Genomic DNA, 17,699 nt, shown 5'->3' on the forward strand with positions numbered 1-17,699 from the left:
AGATCCCATTTTAAACATGCAGTGGTAGGTCTGATTTGATGACCAGGGTACGCTCTGGCCACAGCTTAAGTTCCACAGATAACTTCTCTAACAGAGTTTCAGAAGTAAATTAACCTTAATACCTATGAGATGTACAAAGTAAGAGTGGAGCCTTACTAAAGGGAGGAAGTATTGAATTGCAACACAGGTGTTCAAGTGACCATGGGTATCTTAACTTGGCATGCTAAACTTCATTATGGGTAATAATGTTTTTGCTCTGACTTGCAGAGGTAGTATAGAAATTCTATAACGTACCCACTTTTTGTTTTCTATTTTATAAATGTGCCTATCCACCTATATTAGGTGACTGAGAAGGTAGTGTGGTGTGAAGGGAATTAAGTAAGAAATAGCATGGATGTATTTATCCTGGTTTTCCCCTTCTTGTCTCTATTTAAAATTGTATTCTTTTCAGACTTGCTGGTCATATATTATAGTGATGTTTGATGAATTTTGCAATTTCTTTGATTAGTATACTAATTTGGAAGTGATTTATGACTATTCTAATGTCTCCTGTTTTGTTCTCTTGCAGTTAGCAAAACGTGGAATGAAGGTGGTTCTAATCAGTAGGTCAAAAGAAAAACTGGACCAGGTTTCTACTGAAATAAGTGAGTTAAAGGTTCTTCCCTAAACCTCACTGGCATGATTATAAATAAATGCAATTGCACATGAATTTCATACATGCTAATATATACAGCTCTGATATTGAAAATAGTTTGCTCTTGTGCACAGTGCAAATGTTACAGATATAAATGGTAAAGGCCTTGCAGATCAATTTTACAGCTGTTCATATTTAACTTCTGAGAACAATAGGGTTTAATTCTTGAATAAGTACTCCTAAAACTGTTAGTCTTCCATAAGAACAGCTTACCAGGCCAGACTGAAATACCACCTATTCACATAGTAGTAGCTGTCTAAAATCATAATAAGGCAAGAAACATGCAGTCATTTTTCCATCTGAATATTCCCTCAATTTGAAGCAGGTTTCATTTCATGGGCTCCAGCCATAAGGGTGGTTTCCTTGCAACTAGTTGTGGAAAGCATTTTCCTTATGTTTTTTGTTGTCTTACCAAGTATACAGATTGCTTGTGGGTAGCTTGCCCTTGTTTTGTTTGAATAAACTACTCAAATATTAGATTAGAGACCTTTCAACTCTTTTGAAGTGATGAGTGTTCATAGTCATAAGAATAAATGGAATGAGTTAATTTCTTTAAGAACCTATATTAGGGATTGTTTCTTCAGTAAGTGTGCAGTAAATGGCTGTAATGGAAAAATAAGGAAGCAACTTTAGTGTTTCAATCACAAATGGATATTTGTACAGGATCAGTTACGAAAAGCTTCCTCAAGTCTCATGCTGACAAATGATTTTCCAATCACAACAAGTATAATCTAGCCCACAAGAATTCCTCTTCTAATCTATATCTCTTTTATTAAGGCATATTTCATGTCAGGTTATTAGTTTGTGCCGAGTATGCCAAGATAAAGTGAGAAATGTAACCATGTGAAAAGGTTTTGATAAACAGGGCTAAGAGTTCTGTACTATAAAGCAGGTTTCTCAGCATAATGATGTTGGGTAAAGAAACCTTTAAGATGATGATTCTCTGTTACTCTCTCTTGTCTTGCTTAGGCTTTCTAAAATGGTTTGTGTATATATAATGCATATAATGGCAGTTTATAATGCTTATAATGGCAAGAACTGCTCTTTTTCCAAGGTCATAAATATATAATTTTGGCTTGAGTTTATTAAATTTCTGTGAATTTGTTAGTGGCACTGCTTTACTGTAAAGCATAATCCCCTAAGTGTCAACACACTGTCCTGTACTAAGTTGTACAGGACTACTGAGTGAAAGTAAGGATGACTGAAAAACTCAAGTACTTCAACTTGCTAAACAGTAGCTGTTGTACTAGATCTGTGAAAGTCAGGGCATACAGTGCTACTGATAGAAATGTCACTATTTCTGATTTTTAGTGTCCAATGTAAGATGGCATATGAAACTGTTTTCTGGATGGAAAATTATTCTTTTCTATGTGTATGTTTAAGTTGTAGAGAGCATTCCTTCTTAGAGCAAAGCTGTCATCAAGTTCTGTCTGCCACTGATTTGGAAGTAATTGGCATTGTTCATTGGTATCCTGCATTTCAGGGTGTCACTGCAGTGTCTGAACTGTGACACTGATCAATCCAGTGACAGTGTAAATGCAGCAGAGTAGGTGTCACTGCCTGGGTAACCTGTGTAAGTGCTGATGCTTGCTACCAATCCACAAAGAAGCTACAGCAAGGTGGTGTTTTTTGGTGGCTCACTGCAGTAGCTGGATGATAGTTTGCTGCATGTGTGTGGGCATGTGCAGTCACGTTTCTAGCAACATTATGTAATGTTGTTTTGCTAAGTCAAAGTAGAACTGAAAGAAGTTTCTACAAATAATCTTGTTCTGGAATCAAACACCTAAGCATGAAAGGACAAGCTTCCTGAAAGTGGTCATACCCTTTCTGTAACAGTCTGGGTATTTCTTTCTCCCTGGGAATTAAGCATGATGCTGACAAGACAGATAAATCTATTGCTTTGAGCTTCAGCACTTACATGATAGCTGCTGGGGGAGGTTCTCAGATTGAAAAATAGGTACATGTACCTATGTGAAGCAGCCTGTAATACATAATTACTGTTAGGCCTCACCCAAACATTTTTCTGCTTCCTTTCCTAAACTATTCTGAAATGAGATGACTCACGCTGGATTTTTCAGAACACTTCTTTTGACAACACTGAGCTACTGAAAAGTATACCTTGTTCATTGTGGCATATACTGAAGGATTAGGATAGTCTGCATGATGGAGCAAGCCTGAGTTGCACTTTCAGATCCTGCTGGGTTTTAGCTGGACAGAATTGTCTTGTATTCAGTATCATGTGGACTCTGCAGTTTGCTCAGATGTTGTCATAAGTAAAGTGAGAGACTTTTAATGCTAAGGGCTTAATTACTTGAGTGGTTCCCTTGCATGCTTATAAGGTAGTTTTAAACTTTTTTATGGTGGTCCATTGTTCTTCAAATTGGCATGAGCTTGCTCCTCTTGAGTAATGACTCTTGATCACTTTAAGGAAGAATGGCTGTTTAACTAATTCCAGTGATTCTGTGCATGTTTTTGGTTTCCTCCTCCTTTTCGCTGATGAGTCTCATGCTTATCCTACTGATTGGATAGATGCACTCTGCCACAAATAATGAGAGGGCTTTTGAGGCTCAGGTGTGTTCATTCTATTTCAGAAGACTCTTGTGCTCATAGGGTAGACTTCTACTAGGAGTGACATCTATTTACAAAATGCAAGTTGCATAACCACCATCATAAGGGAAATACTGATATGTCTTTCTGCATGTTAAATGCCAGCTGACCTGGAGCTGATTTTTTTTTTTTTTTTTTACATGCATATGCACATTGAAGTGGCTGAACTGATGTTACAGGAACACCAGATGTTCTGAATGTGCAGCTCAGTTTGAGCAACAAAAATTAGTGGGTTAATTACAAGTTGTTAAAGACTTTAGAAGACTTTTTTGTGTTTTCAAGCATGTTTTAAAGCTATTTTTTCTTACAGAGTACTTAGGTGGTGTAGGATTTGCCATGAAAGAGAAATTCTGCTTTCTGTTCCCTAAGAAATAGAGTATCTGCCACTGACTGAAGAAAAAATTTAGAATTTCCTCTTCAGTCGTCATCAGACAACCTTTATGAGCAATTATATAAGTTTTATGGAAATATATTTGATCTTTTAATCAAGTTGTCATGCACAAGCACAGACTATTAAGGTCACTATAAAAAATGCTTGTCTAGTTTAGTTCATGCTGCTTCTCTGTTCCACCACTTTTCTAAGGCGTCTCTTGCATTGTATTGTTAAACACTTCCAAAGGTTCAAGGGGGATCAGAAAGAAAGAAAATTTCTCTGTGAATGGAGACAACTGCTTGAGTGCCACACAATGAGTCTGTTCCTTGATTTACTGTATTTAATAATGAGCATGGTCCAAGACATCTCAGGTGCTCTGTTCCAGCAGTTGGTTCTTGATCCATGGATTTGCAGGCAGAAAAGTTTCAGGTACTGCACTGGATAGGTTTGTTCTGAGGAGAATTGAGAACTGCTTTGCTGTAGAAACTCATTGCCTGGGGGCTGCAAATGAAGAGTGTAGTGCAGGGCAAACTTCAGAGTTTGTCTGTCGGGAAATGGTCAAAAGAATTTGGTGTTGGTGTCCATTGTTGGCTGGTATCTTCACAGGACAGGTCATGAAGTTGAGCATGAGCTGGAAGAGCCAGGAAAAACTGTTGTAGCTTGCTAGTATTTCTACTTGCAATTGTAAGTAGCTACTTACTTGTAGGTGGGTGCATATAAAAGCAATGTTGGCAGATTTTTAGTTTGTCATCAGTTACCATATAGTTAAAGGAAATTCCTATTTAGTGCTTTAAAGTTGGTGGTCTAGTGTTACATGCACTCAGATGATAAAATTGAGGCCAAATAAATTGTTTGAATTGAGAGAAATCAATTGTTTTTCCAATGTATTCTCACAAATGAACATTTAATTGGAATGCACTATAAATCTTTCATACTGTTTGAGAACTAGTGTCCAAAACTTCGATTCTGCTACATATAAGAAAAGATAGGCTTCTTCTATAAGGAAATGAAGATTTTTTTTGCAATTAAAATCTATGTAGCTATTTCATTCCAGTGCATTTCCTCAGACCAGTGTGTAGTGTATCTAAGTTGCTTGGTCGTGGTAGTTTCATCTTGAGGTACTGTCTAATCCTAAGGTTTTGAGTATTGTAAACTAATAGCTGTCATGCTGATACCCAGGATCTGTTGTGTTCTTACTATTCTGGCATGATTTTTGAGTACAAAAATGGGGTGTGGTGCCAAACCCAGAAATATTTCTTCCCCATTTCCTAGGCAGGTGGGTCTTACAGTTTTCCTCTGCTTTCTTGGTAACCTTTCTTGGTAACCTTTCTTGGTAAATGGCAGCATTCTGAAGCCAACCTGATGCTCACCCCTGTACTTGTGCCCCATCCCTTACCGTGACCCACTGCAACAAATGGGCCAAGCCCCCATGACAAATCTGACCCCTAAAGATGCTCACCTGCACCTCCCTCGGAGCACTTGGCTCCTTCATCTCTGCTCTGTCACTCGGATTTCCTCCCTGCTGCACCCCAGTAAATCCCCCTCACATTTTGGAGTTGGCAAGTAAGAATATTTGTGTTTAATAGAGGAGGTTGTTGCACAGAAATGACAGGGTTCACTTGCCTGAGCTTAACTTGAAGACTAAGTGAATCCAGCAGTTATTCTGAACTTTTGTGATCTATTTTAAGGTAAATTAATGTGTTTGAAGCCTTCTATCATCTGAGCCAGGTTCAGCTTGACATATTTGAAATCCCTGTCTATTTCTTGAACTTGACAAAATGGCTTCAAATACTGTAGACTTGTTTTGATGCACTGAAGTCATCTTTCACATAAAGTTGCAGTGTGAGGATCTTTGCCTCCAAATGAGCTCTTGAATTTCATCTCTGAAGAAAGTTTCCCTTGGATGAAGTGAAGGAAGTTCTCTTGATTTTGCCTTGTGTGAGCCACTTACTAAAGGAGCAGTTGGCAGGCGCTGTAGAGAGCGGACAGAGGATTCAAACTGAATTAATTTTTATTAATTTGTTAATAAGTTAAATAGATGAACTCTGATGTAAAAGAGCTGTTGAAAGGGAGCTTATTTTTAATTTTTTTCTTTTTTAAGAAGAATTCTGCTTCTGTGGTTTTGGCTGGATTTTTCTCCCCCTCTAGTCCATTTTTAAAATCATCTTCTCTTGAATTTTCTCAGTGAAATTTTGTCTGGATTCATTTAAAGAAATTGAGCAAAATACTTAAAAACACTTGACAGATGTCTTGCAAGCTACAGGATGCAGTCCTAGAACTACTTCACCTCTTAGGAGAGTTTTGAGGTAACAATCTGGTAGGACAAGGCACAAGTGAAATGTTCTGCAGATGACTAGTGATATCCTTGCAGGAGGACTCCCTTTCCGTATCATCTGTCAGCATATGGAGTAACAGACCACATGTGACAGGTGGTTTTAAGGATGAAAACCAGGAGGTTGATTGGTCACTGTTATGGGTTCTACAAAGCAGTAGGTGAGCTGGCAAGCTGTAGGAGATGGTGTTTTTTCACACCTGGCACGACCGAGTGAGCCTTTTCCAGAAATAAGGTGCTTGCTGTGAACCTCATTGCCAGTGTGTTTCTATGCAGTATTTATTAACAGTTTGTAAATCCAGAAAGTACAGGGAAAGAAATGTATGAAGGTAATTTAAATGTGAATTAGGTACTTGGGGTTTCCTTGTTTGAATGTAAAGCAGCAGAAGTAGCCTCTTCCTATCCTCACATACTCTGTATATTGTGCCAGGAGGATCAGGACTAACTCTGGAACCTAATGGTTTCTTGAGTCTTAAAGTTTTACATGTTATGTAATTGCATCAATGGGCAGGTGACTTCCTTGGTACTTTTGAAACCCAGACTTAACAACCAGGAATTGTCTTCCCTGAAAACGTTTGGGGTCACTGCTGCCTTTGCCTGGCAGTAGTTGTTGGAGGGGATACACTGCATTTTTTGTAATACTTAGAAACGTAACGCCTATCTCTGCTAACAACCTACTTGTAACATGAGCCTTTAGGGATGCCAGGACAAGAGCCCTTGTGCTGGTCTCTGGGCCATTAAACACCTTTAGTTAACATGTAAGCTGCAGTCCATTGCTTATCACTTCCAGTGTAAAATAAAATGAACACCACATGAAGGGGTAAGTGCTGGATTGTTTTCACATTGGATTGGGGGAAAGTCTGTTTTGAAAATCTGGTTTAAGCCAATTGGTGGAAGTTCTATTGCCAAGAGGCTTAAAATTAGGCCTTTTAAGTGTCTCTGCAGGGAATAGTCTTTCTCTGGCACAAGAAAAGGACTGTGTGGTACAAACAGTGCTGTCTTCCTTCTGCAACTTCCATCTATGAATGTGTATTTTAGTCTTATATACTTTTTTAGCAGGTTAAATTCCATTACATCAAGTCCATTTTATCTGTCAAAGCTGTAAAAATCCCTGATAGACTTCTCTGCTGAGGGAATCGTGATAATCGCTTCTATGTTTTTTCAGGAGTATGTTGTGGTGAGGAAAAAAAATGCTTGTTAGTAGCTCTTCATAGAGAAAGGAAACTCGGTTGATTTGTTCTGCACAACAAATTATTTAAAAAAAAATCTTTGAATATGAGAAATAAACAATTTCCAAAATTGTGTAGCTACTGGATAAAAGTATGCCTGCTGTAAGTCCTTAGGCATGTGCCACACTTCCAGTGCTGAGCTGGGTACTCTATTTCTTTGAGCAGTAGATGTCAACTAATTAACAATGTATCTTCCCTTACAAGTAATACTTTGGAGAACTTTGAAAACTTACACTTCCAAGTGGCTGTCTTTGGGATACAGCAAACGTTTTACTGTGGATGCTGAATTGGAGGTATAAAATATAATGGTGAATTAGCCTAGAAACTTGTTTTCCTTGTTAAATTTGCTTTAATTCAAGTAGAGTGACTAACTTAGATGTCTTGAAATTGGTTTGAGAGTGAGGATGCAATTTTTTTTGTTAATCCATGGTATGACACCTTTCGGTCTCTGTAAGTGACCCTAAATTCTTCTTACAATATATTTTCTCTGGTCTTTCTGAAATTCATTCTGTTGAGCCTAAATCTGAAAAAAGGTGTTGGGGTTTTTTTTGTTATTTGTTAATAATTACTGTCCTAATAACTATATGGCTGAAGAATTTAGACTTAATTTTGCAAAAAGTGCTGCAAAATTAAAGTATGTACATATCAGGTGTACACATTGTCACTGATAGTAATAATGACATTAAGGGAACGGAAATGTTATAGGAAGTATGGGAAATAGTCCATAAAATGATTAAGTAAATTAAAAATAGCTCTCTTCATGTTTAGTAAAAACAAATGCATCAATGAATATAAAAAAAAAATCTTGAGAAGGGGGGTGGTTTGAAAATAGTGTTGGGGAAAAAGGAGAGATGAAAGGGGAGTTTGAGATGCTGCCTGCTACACATTAGCAACCTGCCCACGCTTCACGTTGTGCTTCCCCCTGGAACAGCTCGGGACCGTGTCCTACCCCACTCCTCGTGCAGCTCCAGCCACAGTGGCTATTTTGGGGCTGCGGAGAGCGGAGCTATTCTGGGAATCACGACTCCAGGCGGCACGGCACGTGCGGTGCCCGGCAGCCTCCCGTGCCCGCGGTGCGTGGGTGTGCGGTGCGTGGGGAGCCGAGCCTGGAGCCGGGCACCGCCGAGCCCGGAGCCGAGCCTGGAGCCGAGCCTGGAGCCGGGCACCGCCGAGCCCGGAGCCGAGCCTGGAGCCGGGCACCGCCGAGCCCAGAGCCGAGCCCGGAGCCGAGCCCAGAGCCGAGCCCGGAGCCGAGCCTGGAGCCGGACACCGCCGAGCCCGGAGCTGTGCCCGGAGCCGGGCATTGCCAAGCCCGCAGTCGGGCACCGCCGTGCCCGCAGCCAGCCCCGGCTGCTGCCAGGCTCTGCAGCTGCTCGGCACAGCCTGCTCGAGCCTGTGTTTTAGCTAGCTCCGGAATTACAACAAAGCTTGATTTAGAAAAGCTTACAATGCCGAGCGTAATATTTGGGTGAATGGCCTTATTGATTGGTCCTGTGTTGCTCAGAATGTGTTTCCTGACTTGGTTGGTGTGTCTTAGAAATTGTAATGTGTTTTGATGTAGTGGAAGTCAGAGGAGAGCAAATGGAGGCAACTATTAATAAAGTGTGTTTTCCCTCTGTTTTGTAGTACTGTGTAATACTTACACACACCAATGGCTCAGTGGTTTTTTGGGACTTGGGCTTGGAGAGCTGAAGTCATCTATGAAAGCCTGCGAAGTGAGGAACTGACTCTTATATGTCTGTGTATATTAGAACATTTTAATTAAAGTCTGTCATTTTTTTACCTGCTCTACAGTTCTATGTGATGGGATTTGAAAAAATATTCACTCTTTTTAAGGAAGCTGTTTCTATGAGACTACATGAGTGACTATTGTAGTATGTAAGGAATTCCCTGGAAGTCCTGCATGTGTATTTGACTAAAAGGAATTGGAACCTAGTCAAGTGTTCATATGCACATGCTTAAAAAAGTTTATGGAAACATAGCAAGCACTGTTAAATTGTAGGCAGGCATCTTAAGCTATGCAGAAATAGCATAGCCTTCCTTTGCAACAGGTGCAACAGAGCTCCCTTTTAGTGATTTCTTAGGTTATCAGTGCTTGGCTTCAGAGCTTCACACCCTTAAAATGTTCAGAAAAGACTAACTCTTGTTATACCCAGCTGATTTTAACATGCTTCTGCATGGTGAATATATCACTGTGTAATAATAGTCTGCTATCACTAGTCTGGAAGTACTTGTACTTCTGGAAAACAGATTCCATCCATCCATGACACTGTAAGTTGCTTCTGTGAACTCTGAAAGTCCCAAATTGGATACATTCCCAAAATGAATGGTTCTCCTTAAAACCAAGTAAACACTTTATCGAGCTCTCAGCAGCCACTCTATAGTCTTAAATTCTTCATCTCTATCCTGCATGGACAGAGTGCTAAAAAGCAGGAGGTTTTCATGTTTTGCTTTCATCTCTCAGCTTCTTACCCTATATTGAAAGGTTACAAACTCTGTTTCTGAAGACTGGGTGCTGGATTAGAGCTTTACTGCTGCAGTGATACTGGAAATACGGCATCTTTATTTGTGATGTAGTTGGTTCTCCTTACCTAAACAAATTTGTCCTCTCCTGTATGATGAAAAATGGAGAGCTATTTTTCTACTACTTAGAATCTCTGACCATCCTGAATGTTTCTGCAAGCAGTTGCATCATGCTGTATCATTGTGATGGCAATATTTATATGCTTTGAATGTGTAGTGGTGAGATGCTTCAGTTCTAACAAGAGTTTTTAATGTCCTTTCCCTGGTCTTGAAAGAACCATCCCCATTGCCTGCTTACAGTGTGGGCCTTGTATCCTGAACCTCTCTGTTGCAAAGTTGACTGGATTTGCCTCAATATTCTTGGTGCAAATTCAAGCTGCTATAGCAAACTGCTTTGGAACAGGTGGTCCAAGAACTAATGTTATTTTGTTAGGGATGAAGATCTTGTAATATTCCTGTGTCCCAGCAAGACTCTGTGAAAGACACCCTGACACTGCTTTGCTCAGGTGAACTGAGCTGCTTCTCCTGGCCACCAAACTGGTGTCTGTTTGCTGTGAAGTACACAGGCTTGCCCCTCTTGGGGAGCCTTCTTTCAAGCTGAGTTTATCTATGTCTGAAAACTTCCTCAGGATTTTCTTAGCCTGTCAACCAAGATTTCAGTTCAGAGGGGCTGCTGATTTGAATTATTTGCAAGCTTAAAAAAATTTAAAACAAATTTAAAAAAAAATTGAAAATGTTTGCCTCCTAACCATTTTGCAGTTCTTTGTTATTATTTAGGATATAGCTCACTGTAGTTTCTAGCTTTCTGCTTTGTTTTTTTAAATTACAGTGTGATCTTTCTTTTTCTGGTGTTCTAGGTAATGTGGTGCTGTTTTGCAAGTGAATCTTTTTAGTGACAAGGTGTGCCCTACTTTGCCTGGTAGTTAAGATTAGCATTTTCCTTGCATAGCAAGACTGGATAAGTTTCCTGTAAGTCACACATATCTGGTCTTTGGAATTAATTAGGCTTTTGCTGTACCTACTGATGTTGTAATTGATGATCTTAGACGAGAAATCAGGCAAGTGTCGTCCTGTTGGGTATTCCTCAGGATGATTGGTTTTTTTTATGCTAAGTGACACCTTAGCCAAGGTTTCAGACACTATTTGGACTCCTCATCTGAGGACACTGAAGATAGTGTGTCCTTCAAGGCCTTATATGTGAAAGTGTTTGCACTTCTGATGGTGTGAAGAATGTAGTTAAATAGTGTATTTATTTCCAGACTGTCTCATTTGTCTCATCATTTTATTGTGCAGAAATGCACAATGGGAACATGCCTCAGGAAGTCAGTAGTTCTTTTACCACTGCAAATCTCTTTTTAGGAAAAATAGGCACTTTTTTCAGTTATCCTATGCTCCCCTTTCAGTGTGTATCTTATGTACTGCTTTTGTTTGCATGACCAGTGTATTGGACTGCACTGTGCCTCTGCCTCTGGAGTCTGTATTCTTGGGTTGCCCTCTGGATCTTAGGAAGAACACATACCAGTATCTTCTGCAAAAGTTCACTTCATCTCTTTGTCTTGTACAGTGTTTATACCAGCCTGCCTTATCACTATTGGGATTGTTGGTTCATTCAGCCTTTCCACAGCTGTGAAAATTTGTTCATGGTCAGCAACTTACTTCTCAAACGATGCTGTGGTTACAGATGATCATGTCTGCTTTTATTGGTTTACCAGGATACTGTTAAGCACAGTTGGTGTCTTGCTAAATTATGAGATGTCTTAGCTGAGGTAATACAGACCCTGTAAATTAGTTGGGCATGTGAATGTTTTTAAATTAAAACTTATTTGTAGGGTCAATACTGATCTCACCTGAGTTTTTTAGTAAATGAGATGATTAGGGCACTCGTGTGTCAGAACTGAGAATTGTGAAGGAGATCTGCTGAATTTTTTCCCATTCTATGGACAGGTGATGACTGACTGCTGCACGACTATTGACAACATGGTGTTGTAATATTTAGTCTCCTGCTAAGGAGCATTTGAAATACCAGTTCCAAAGACAAAACATCAGATCCACTTTTCAAAATATCATCAGGAATGTTGGACATGCTGGCAGGTAATAGCTCTTTCAGATCCTCTAGCTGTGACTGCAAACACTGGCTTATGCCCTCCTTTTACTCCCTGTGGCTCTCAAGTACCTCCTGGTCCTCAAGCTGAAAGCTCCATTAAGGAGTTTCAGATTTTCTCTTGGACAGCAGTAGTCCAGACACTCCTAGATACCCTGGATAAGGACATAGCCTATTTGCTTCTTTCTCTATTACTCTACATCTCAGAGTCTTTTTGGCAGATAAAATAGGAATGTGCTCTACTCTCTTCTAGCCCATCTGTTTGAGAACATCTTAAACCTTAAGATCAAGGAAATTCCCTTTTCCATTTTTTCATGCAGAGCATACCTGCTCTCCTCTTGTGCTCTGACTACTAGACCAAGTTTACACAGAAGTTACTTAATGCTATTTGCATTGTCATTTGGTTTTTCAGGTGTATCTCATAGTCTTTTCTGGAAGGTACGGGATCATCCCACCTATTGCAGGTTCTGGGACAGAGCACAGGGAATGCAAAAGTTACAGGATACCTGAAAGCTGTTGTGAAGTGGGGAGGGAGGGTTTGGTCAGCTGGTGGTATCTGCTGGGGTAAGACAGCCTTGTGTGTTTGTGTGAGCAACTGCACAAAAACCTTGTCCTCTGGCTGTACCCAGCGGGCAACCTTCTACTTTTCACATGTTTTTATACGTTGTACTGTGCACCTTCTGCCCACAAAGGGTGTTGCAGCTTTTTGTAGGTGTATTGCTTAACTACCCTAAGTATAATGGCTCTTTGCTAGTTTTCTAAAGGCTCAGAGAAGGGTCTTATATGAATAGTAGTATGAACACTCTTTAGTTTTGTTTTCTATTTATAGTATTATGTATAGTAATATGTATATAATTTATAGTATTATTTCTATTTATAGTATTGAGATTTGTCTTTACCTTGTCCCCTTAGCATCTCAGTAGTGATTTCAGGAAGCTTTGAAGAGGGATTGGTAACAATCCTAATGAAGAGTGTTTAGTATAAAAAGGACAGTACCAGTTGAGCAAGTTTGTGAGAATGGTGTTTGGGTCCTTTAAATAACTTGCATTTCACAAAGCATCTGAGTGGCAGTGAAGACAGCTGCAGATCCCACAAAACAGTTAAAAATGAACACGTGTGTAAAGTGTGTGACTTGGGCTTTGCCAATCCAGTCCATTTGCACGTATGAGATGAGCCTCTAACATTGCCCTTAATTCTGTGTCCTGTAAAAATCCAAATGTGTGTGCTAAACATTAGAACAGCTGTGTTCAAAAATAGACCATTTCTATGCCCCCCCTCCAGTGTTGAACTTGATTTTCTTCTGACGCGATCACAAGACTGCTGCTGCAGTAGGGGCTTAATGCTATTTACGTCGTCATTTGACATAGCAACATCTCTCAGGGGATTTTTAAACAATGCAGCTGTTCAGGGGAGATGAAGAGGTTGAGGATGGGAAAAAGAGCAGAAATAATTTCATCTGCCATTAGGGATATTGGAGGGGGGAGGGGAGGCAGCCAGCAAACCCGTGAGTTCAGTGGATTCATGATTCTGCATGAATGGATGGCAGGATCATGGGAGTCTCGGCTTTCCCTTGAATGGGAAGGAGCATCATGGGAATCTGGCTGCTTCTAATCTTTTTTGTGAATGATTCTTTTCCCTTTAAAATGGCACTGGTTTTTATGAATGGCTCTGGGGGCAAAGTGCTGCAAAATCCTTCTTGAGCTGTATACAGGTCCTGTAAGGAATGCTAGGGTGGGAGTCGAGTGCAGCAGAACAGAGATGCTGCAGTGTTAAGCTACAATTCTGCTCTTTTGAAGTCTGAGGGGACATTGTACTGCTTTTAATTCAATATAATTTAGCTTGATGAAAGCAGAGTTGCTTTTTTATGAAGTACTTTTACTACTTGCCTTCCTCTCTTTCAAAATGTAGCTGCCTACATTTATTTTTCCTGTTCTAGTAAGGCTGAAGATGACAGCACATCAGAAGGGCTTTGGAATGATCAAATTTGAAGTTCCGCTCTTCTTGTTCACCCACACGTTCCTTTTTTGGTACATGTTCAAAAAACTAAAGATTCAAAAGTTTTATGGGACCAGAAGTAAGAATGGAAATGGAAGGCAAAAAAAGAATTTTTTTGCTTTGTCTGAAGCAACTCATTTGCCATTTGGCTTAAGTTGGAAAAAAAGTGTTCTTGTCAAGCTGTATGTGAACACTGGTGTGTACATGTGCTTTCAGATATCTCCATTTTTGCTGTTCTATTCAAAGGTATATAATTTGCTATCTTGCCACCTTTCTTGTCCCTTACAAACAAAATGTGCTGAATCATTTGAGAATTTATGTTCTACCAAAAGTAGTTTAATGTGCTGCTTCTGTGCAGGTAATGTTAAAATTCAAGGATTCCCATTGCAGAGGTGAAAATGTTCACGTGTAATGCTAGCTACTTAAAATGTTTTGTAAAACCTAATAACTGATACAGTCGACATCTGAGTGGTAAACTATTTCAAACTTAAACTTTTCAAAAATTTTTTCTAGGGGAGAAGTACAAAGTGGAAACAAAAGTCATTGTGGCGGACTTTGGAGAGAGAAAAGATATTTACAATGGGATCAAAGCAGGATTGGAAGGCCTGGAGATTGGTGTTTTAGGTTTGTATCTGATCTTTCTAAATCTTTCATTGTGGTGTTTTGTCTTGACATGCCTACTAACTTCTACCCATATTGAACTTTATTGAAACTAATTCACAAAAGCTATTATTTGTCTGACTAAGGCTATGTTGCTGCATGCTTGAGATGTTTTCTAGCTTGCTGTTGATACACTGTATGAGACGGTGCTTGCATGTTTGCCCACTTTCTAGGAATTTGGGATGTTTATTGAATGTGTTCAGTGTGTTATTCTGTGACTGTTAGACTTGGACTGCAGCTTGTGACTGCATGCACCGTGATGTGAACACTTGGGGTTGTTGAGCCTGGAGAAAGCCTCGTTGTGGCTGCTCAATACTTAAAGGAGGCTTGTAAGAAAGATGGGGACACACTTTTTAACAGGACTGTTGCAAGGAGCAATGGCTTTGAGCTAAGAGTGTAGGTTTAGATTAGGTATGAAGTAAAGGTATTGAAACATTGGAGCAGGTTGCTCAGAGAGGTGGAGGATGACCCAACTCTGGGAACGTTCAAGGCAAGGTTGAATGGGGCTCTGAGCAACAGGGATTGGACTAAACGACTTTTAATGTCCCTTTCAACCCAAACTATTCTATGATTCTGTGACTTAATGCCATCTTGCATCCTAAGCAAGCTTCACATACTTAGCTTAGAAGATATTCAATTTAGGAGTAGAGCCCTGTGGGAGAACCATGAACTTTTAATTACAGAGCTGTTAAAATTCAATCATTATAATAGAACATCAAGTAACTGTCTCCTGTTTCAAAAGGCTTAAGCCTTTCCTGGCCATGTTGGTAAGCTGTGTTTCTTTTGCTGATAGGAGCACAATGTGCCTGAGTATGGTTTGCTCCATCACAGGAGTGTAGGTGGTGTGGGAGTCCTTGAAAAGACAAGGTGATCCCTGCAGTTACTTTGTCAAGTGTAGAACTGGGGTGATTTCATATAGGTGTTTTATCATGAGCTAAGAAGAGTTTCAACATGACAGCAGTTTACCTGAATCTTTTGAACAGTGGGGTAAAGGCAATTGCTTATTGGTTTCCTGGGGTTTTTTTTTGTTTTGTTTTATTTTTTTCCCTTGGAAACTTATAATGTCTGTGCATATCCTGTATTTCTATGGTTTAGTCAATATAGGGATGAGAACATGTGATGGTTAAACACATGAAAAAAAATCATGTGGGTCAGACATCCTACTAGTACCTGTCATCTGATAAAGCACTCCTCAGTACAAAACTTGTTTTACTAACCTGAAGGGCAGCAATTGGAGCTGCAACTGTGGGATATTTTAGGAGTATTTCAAAGCAAATTTGTTATATACGTGATCACAATGAACTTCGTTGCTAATTAATGAATCTTGTTGTACAATGTTTGAAAATAACGCTCAAGGAAATAGTGTATATAAAAATGCAATTAAAAAATAATATTAAAGGATAAACCCCAGAATGCTCCCTACTACTTTTAACAGACTTGAATACATACAACTCATGGCATCTAGTATTTCATTGCTTTAGAAATTGAAAGCCATTGGTCTAACTTCAACTGCCAAGGATGTGTTTTGTGTAAAAAGTAGTTGTGACACAGCTGTGAATGCCTTGTTTCTTGTTTCTGAAGGAAATAAGTTCCAAAGAAACTTTGAAGAGTGAAATTAATGTGCATTCTAATCTGTCCTGTCAAAATCTACTCGGGGAGTGTAAGGCTTGCAAGCTGCCTGTCATGTAGCAGTTGCTGCAGAATGGTAGATCATTTAAATGTCTCAAAACACCATCAGACCTTTTACTGTGCAAGGTACATATCTGCTGGAAGGGTTTTTATTATTTCTTAGGCTGTGATTAGGTTATGATGATTTACAAAATCATGAAAATCTGACTTTTTATAGCCTTGCACAAACTGGGCACTAAAGCAGTGTGTGTGTGTGTCAAATTTTGTGTGAGCTCATTACGGGAAAACAAAGCACATTCCTTAAACAGAGCCTGCTTCTTGCTTTTATTTGCATGAGCACCTTGGCTAAAACATGGTAAAAATAGCAACTAAATGCTCTAGAGTTGTGTATTCTCTAGCTGAGTTCCTCAGCTTTTTTTTTTTCTTGCAGCCATTGTCAGTGCAGGTTTACAAAAACCTCTCTTCTAACTAATTACTAGCAGTTTTAGTAGATCTTGTGTTCAAGATCACCAGATTGTATGATACATAGGTATTTTCTTTCCCTCAGTTATAGCTGTATTAATAGAAACCACTTGCCAATGTAATTTTTCCACTCAGATGATGTCTACTGCAGAAGGATAGTATTTTAATTTTTTTAATGGCAATAATTTTCATGCTTCAGTGCCTTATATTTTAAATTCTGTAATATTTGTTGCAATCCAGAATGTAGCTTTTGTTGAGCTGTGTTTTTCGTGTTTGTGTGAGGGGAAAGCACGGATTTAAATGAGAACAGCCATGAGGGTTGAGTTCTCAGGTTCCAGCATATTTTCTTCTTTCGTGTCTCATCTGGGACAATAGGTATGAGAAGCACAGGTAGCACAGCACAGTTGCCAGTGATCAATGCTGATTATTTTTTATACTTGGAGATATATAGGAGTCTCCACACGTACTGCTCAAGAACGAGCTTCTAATTATGGAGTTGCACAGAGTCTAACTAAAGTACTTACAGATTGAAATCCTTGTAAACTTCTTATTTGGAAGCTTCTTCTCACCCACGTAGGAAGGCTAAAAGAGTTTGCATAATGTTTTGCTGTGTGTTCAAAACAGCGTCTGTCAGTGACTTCGAACATGTGCTAGCTACAGCAATATGTTAAACAAGCAGAGGTGGGAAATCTTCCTTTTGCCGTTCTTAAATAGCTCTGATTCTTGAAAGAGTTTGTGCTGGACAGTCTCTTACCCTGTCACTATCAATTTTTTTCTAATTAAAATATGGTGGTACAATCTAAAATCGGATTTATTTTTTTTACTGGCCTGTTACAAACTTGCAGCAGAGATGATTGCAGAAAGTGGAAAGGTGCATATCTAGGACTCAGCCTGCAGTAAGGGGTGTGAATTTTGCGTGACTGTCTCTGTAGCATGAATCATATAAGCATTCTAAATTTGGAGAGAATTACCAAGGTTAGTCCCATAACCCTGCTACAATTCATCGCCAAAATCCTTTCCAGAGAGATGGAACCAAAAATAGCTTATTTTTGGATAAAAAGAAGAAAAAAATATGGGTTCACTCTGGCAGTAGC

General features: G+C 39.4%; 1 protein-coding gene across 1 annotated transcript in view; it reads left to right on the top strand.

Moving 5' to 3' along the window:
* Positions 1–17,699, top strand: part of HSD17B12 (hydroxysteroid 17-beta dehydrogenase 12) — an 82,133-nt gene that overhangs the window by 34,614 nt on the left and 29,820 nt on the right. The window contains exons 3-4 of the mRNA XM_014873526.2: positions 569–644; positions 14,368–14,478. Coding sequence (XP_014729012.1) covers positions 569–644; positions 14,368–14,478 — 187 coding nt within the window. The remainder of the gene's footprint in view (positions 1–568; positions 645–14,367; positions 14,479–17,699) is intronic.

This window comes from Sturnus vulgaris, chromosome 6, assembly GCF_052056855.1.
Source record: "Sturnus vulgaris isolate bStuVul1 chromosome 6, bStuVul1.hap1, whole genome shotgun sequence".
NCBI lineage: Eukaryota > Metazoa > Chordata > Aves > Passeriformes > Sturnidae > Sturnus > Sturnus vulgaris.